This window comes from Cucurbita maxima, unplaced genomic scaffold, assembly GCF_002738345.1.
Source record: "Cucurbita maxima cultivar Rimu unplaced genomic scaffold, Cmax_1.0 Cma_Scf00025, whole genome shotgun sequence".
Lineage (NCBI taxonomy): Eukaryota > Viridiplantae > Streptophyta > Magnoliopsida > Cucurbitales > Cucurbitaceae > Cucurbita > Cucurbita maxima.
The window spans coordinates 2,362,320-2,365,919 of record NW_019272041.1 but is presented as its reverse complement, the minus strand read 5'-3'; the positions used below and the strand labels follow the sequence as shown (position 1 = coordinate 2,365,919).

The 3,600-nt window shown below is 34.2% G+C and overlaps 1 protein-coding gene across 1 annotated transcript in view; it reads left to right on the top strand.

The window, feature by feature from the left end:
* The first annotated feature begins 2,406 nt into the window (after positions 1-2,406).
* The window catches only part of LOC111498700 (serine/threonine-protein kinase dst1-like), a 12,283-nt gene continuing 11,089 nt past the window's right edge, over positions 2,407-3,600 (top strand). The window contains exon 1 of the mRNA XM_023150038.1: positions 2,407-2,762. Coding sequence (XP_023005806.1) covers positions 2,589-2,762 — 174 coding nt within the window. The 5' untranslated portion in view covers positions 2,407-2,588. The remainder of the gene's footprint in view (positions 2,763-3,600) is intronic.

Below are 3,600 nucleotides of genomic sequence, written 5' to 3'. Positions count from 1 at the left end.
AACTAGTGTTCTCGATGAAATACTCTCATTATGAACTGATGGGACTAGCGTTTTTACAAAAAATCTCTAGCCAACCTTCCTGTAAAAGATCTTTTCTTAACATCAAGCATGTTGTTACTAAATAAAAATAAAAATGGTAACTCTAACAATTTCTTTGTCCTCCAACGCCTCTAAATTTCCATGTAACTCTAACAAACATGAATATGAAGCATGTGGAACTCCTATGGAGGGTTTTGATGATGAATTGGCGTAGTGGTCATAAGGGCATTCACGAAATAAGAAGGAAACGTTCAATCCATAGCGGTCAACTATTAGGACTTATTATCCTGCCTTGCATATAGTTGCTAGAGTATGCTTAACCTCGGAATTTGAAATCACTGCTTATATAATGTTTCTAGAATTTGAAATCACTACACAACGCTCAATAAATATGAGATTTCTCAATTTATTCAAACAAGTTTTCGTGATACATAATAGAAACCCGTGATTAAAAACAACAAATAGGCAGAATCCCAACACTAGAATAAGAGAATTACTAACCCTAAAGTTTGAAGGTGCAAATTGGAGGTGAGAGAACGAAGATGATCATAGACAAGAACTTAAAAGAGGAAGACAAAGGATAGTGTTCATGGTGGTTGGTTAAGCATGCCTTTGGTTTTGTAATAGTGATTGTACAATCCTCATGTGTTCTTTTCTTCTACATAAACATGCATTGTTTTATAATGACTATGTCCTATGTCTCGATTCCATTTCACTTCACGAGTTTGCTTTAATGGCATAAGTACGGGTCGGGATTCGAAGTTCGAGTTTATAACTTTTGAAGAACATTACAAACGTTTTAACCAATCAAATTATGTTTGGTAAAATTTATGTTATCAGAGTTTGAATTTTTTACTTATTAAGGAAGATAGTTGATATTTTAACTAGTTGAACTATACTTAAGTTGATATTTTTCATTTTTTTTTATTTTTATTAATCGTGTAACAAAATGTCGCACATCATGGTCAAGATATGATGATTGCTCGGGAAATGCTATAAATCACTTCTAAATAGAAATGTTCAAAAAACCTGATCAACCCTATGAATTTTTTTTGGGTTGAGATGAATTCGAATAAATAAAAACTTAATGGGTTCCGATGATTCATGTGTTCTCTTCCAATTAGATTGGATTGAACTGAACCATCTCCAATTTATTATTAATATTAAAAAAAATATATTTTTGCTTTATTTTAAAATAACCCTTAATAATAATTTTTAACTATTTATTTTAAAATAATCCTTAATAATAATTTTTAACTATTTATTTTAAAATAACCCTTAATAATAATTTTTAACTATTTAAAAGGTAAAATTTCGAAATATAGATTAAAATTAAATTGTCAATTTTAATTAAAGGTTTGAAAATAAATAAATTAATATTTTATTTTTATTAAAAAAATTAAATAAATAACAAAAAAAAAAAAAAAAAAAAAATTAGATTAGAAATTGTTATTTAATAAAAGCTATCTAAGTTAAAAAGTTATAAATTGAATAATTGATTGAGTCTAAAAACTGTCTTAACCCAACTACGAACACCTCTACTTCTAGATATGCTATCAATTTTTAATACAAAATTATGGTCAAATATTTAAGTCGCACTAATGATGAATGTGACCGGGAAATAAATTGGCAGAGTGAGGGATAAAAAAAAGAACTTGCTCGCACTTACAAACCTTGAAAGTGCTTTCGATTCATGTGTTCTCTACTCCGATGTTCGGACTCTGGCTCAAATCAAATCCTTTATGCGTTATTAGGGTTTAGTCTCGATCTATAGCCTATCTACCGAGCACTGAGAAAATATCGAAAAAGATAATTATTATTATTATTTTTTAATGAAATATATTTTTTTGTTTTGGGGTGGGTAAAAATAAAAGATTTTGCCTTTCAATTAGCACTAAACCTAATGTTAACTAAGAAAAACAATATTGAAAAATGAGACATTTCGAGCCTGTAACCTAGAGATGTCCACATGGCAGGGTGGAGGCTTCCCGTCCCATCTCAACCACCTATTTCATTCTCTATCCTGACCCATTTTATTCAACGTGGAGAAATCTCTTTCCACTCCCTCTCCCATTCTCCGTTTAAACGAAGAATCTCCGTCCTATTTGGAGCTGGTCCCTACTCGACAAATTAAATAGATATCTCTACTCCGACCCGTTGATCAACGATACATGTGTTGAACGATGGAACGAGCAATAATTTAAGACAAAAGGGAGAAGGAAGGCATGGAAGGAACTATTTAGAATGAGTACTTTGGAAAGACTTTGGTTGGCATCACCAATGGGCTGCTGGTTTGAAGAATGCCATTTTCCTTTGCTCTTTTGTGGGCCGTTGACACGTCATCACCCTTTAACTCTCTCTCTTCTCTCTCTCTCTGCGCCTTCACCCCCACATCTTCTTCTTCACTTTCTCTCTCTACCGCTTCTAATGGCGGTCAACGACCCGATAGTTCTATCGCCACACCTCTGGACAACTCCTTTTCACTGATTTTCTACTCTACAGTGGTTTTCCGGTAGGAGTTTTTCTGCTTGTCAACTGCTCCTTAGGTTATGGGAAGGATGGGAGGTCGGCAAAGGACTTACAGCGCCAATTTCACCGATTATAAGCTTCTTGAAGAGATTGGTTATGGTGCTAGTGCCACGGTTTTTCGAGCGATCTATACTCCGTCGAATGAAGTTGTTGCCATTAAGTGTTTGGATCTTGATCGCTGTAATAGTAATCTAGTGAGTTTTCCACTCTTGCTCTGTTGCTGTTCTCTTGTTTCTGCTTTGAATTGTTGTTAATTTGGCTTAATTTTGTGTTTCTGTAATCGCTTAATTGACCTTTCATTTTGTGTTTGTGAAAGATCGGGTTTGAATTGTTGTTGATTTAATTGGTTTGAGTTCTTACAGAGGTACTTGTTGTTTTTTCCCTAGTTTTGCGGGTAGAAATTTTGTGACATGGGAATTGTTGTACACGAAAACTTTTGTGTTTTGGCTTTCGGTTAGTTTATGTATACAAACTGAAGTGACTTCAGTGTAATTGTTCTTCGGCTCCGTATTTTCGTGATTGATTCACGCTACACTGGCAAGCAAGGAACGAGGGCCTAATTTTTGGTTTAACAAATATTTCACTAGAAACTTGTGGTACTTACCTCATCGGAAAGTTTGAGCCTTGAGGTAGATAGAGATGAAGATTACTGTGAAAATATATGCCGTGGATGTGGGAGATAAATGGCATCAAGAAAGCTTGGGATAATCAATATCTCCATTTTTCATGAGCTGATTGAAGAACTGAATGATTTTAGCATTGGGGTGGGGTGGAGTTGTCCTGATGGCTGGCTTTATTTATTGACCGAGCCTGCAAGAAATCCTAGATAGTAGAAACCTAGTCAATATGTTATGTTAATACCATATCAAAGAGAACAAACCCAGTTCCCTATAGAATGGTTTCTATATTTTCTGTTATTGTAAAGTGATAAGAAAGTTATTGAAGTTTCCCTCAGGCTTCTCTAACTTTGTTAATAAGATACTAAGATAATATTGCTGCTACAAAAAAAAGTGGGGGGGGGGGGGGGGGGGG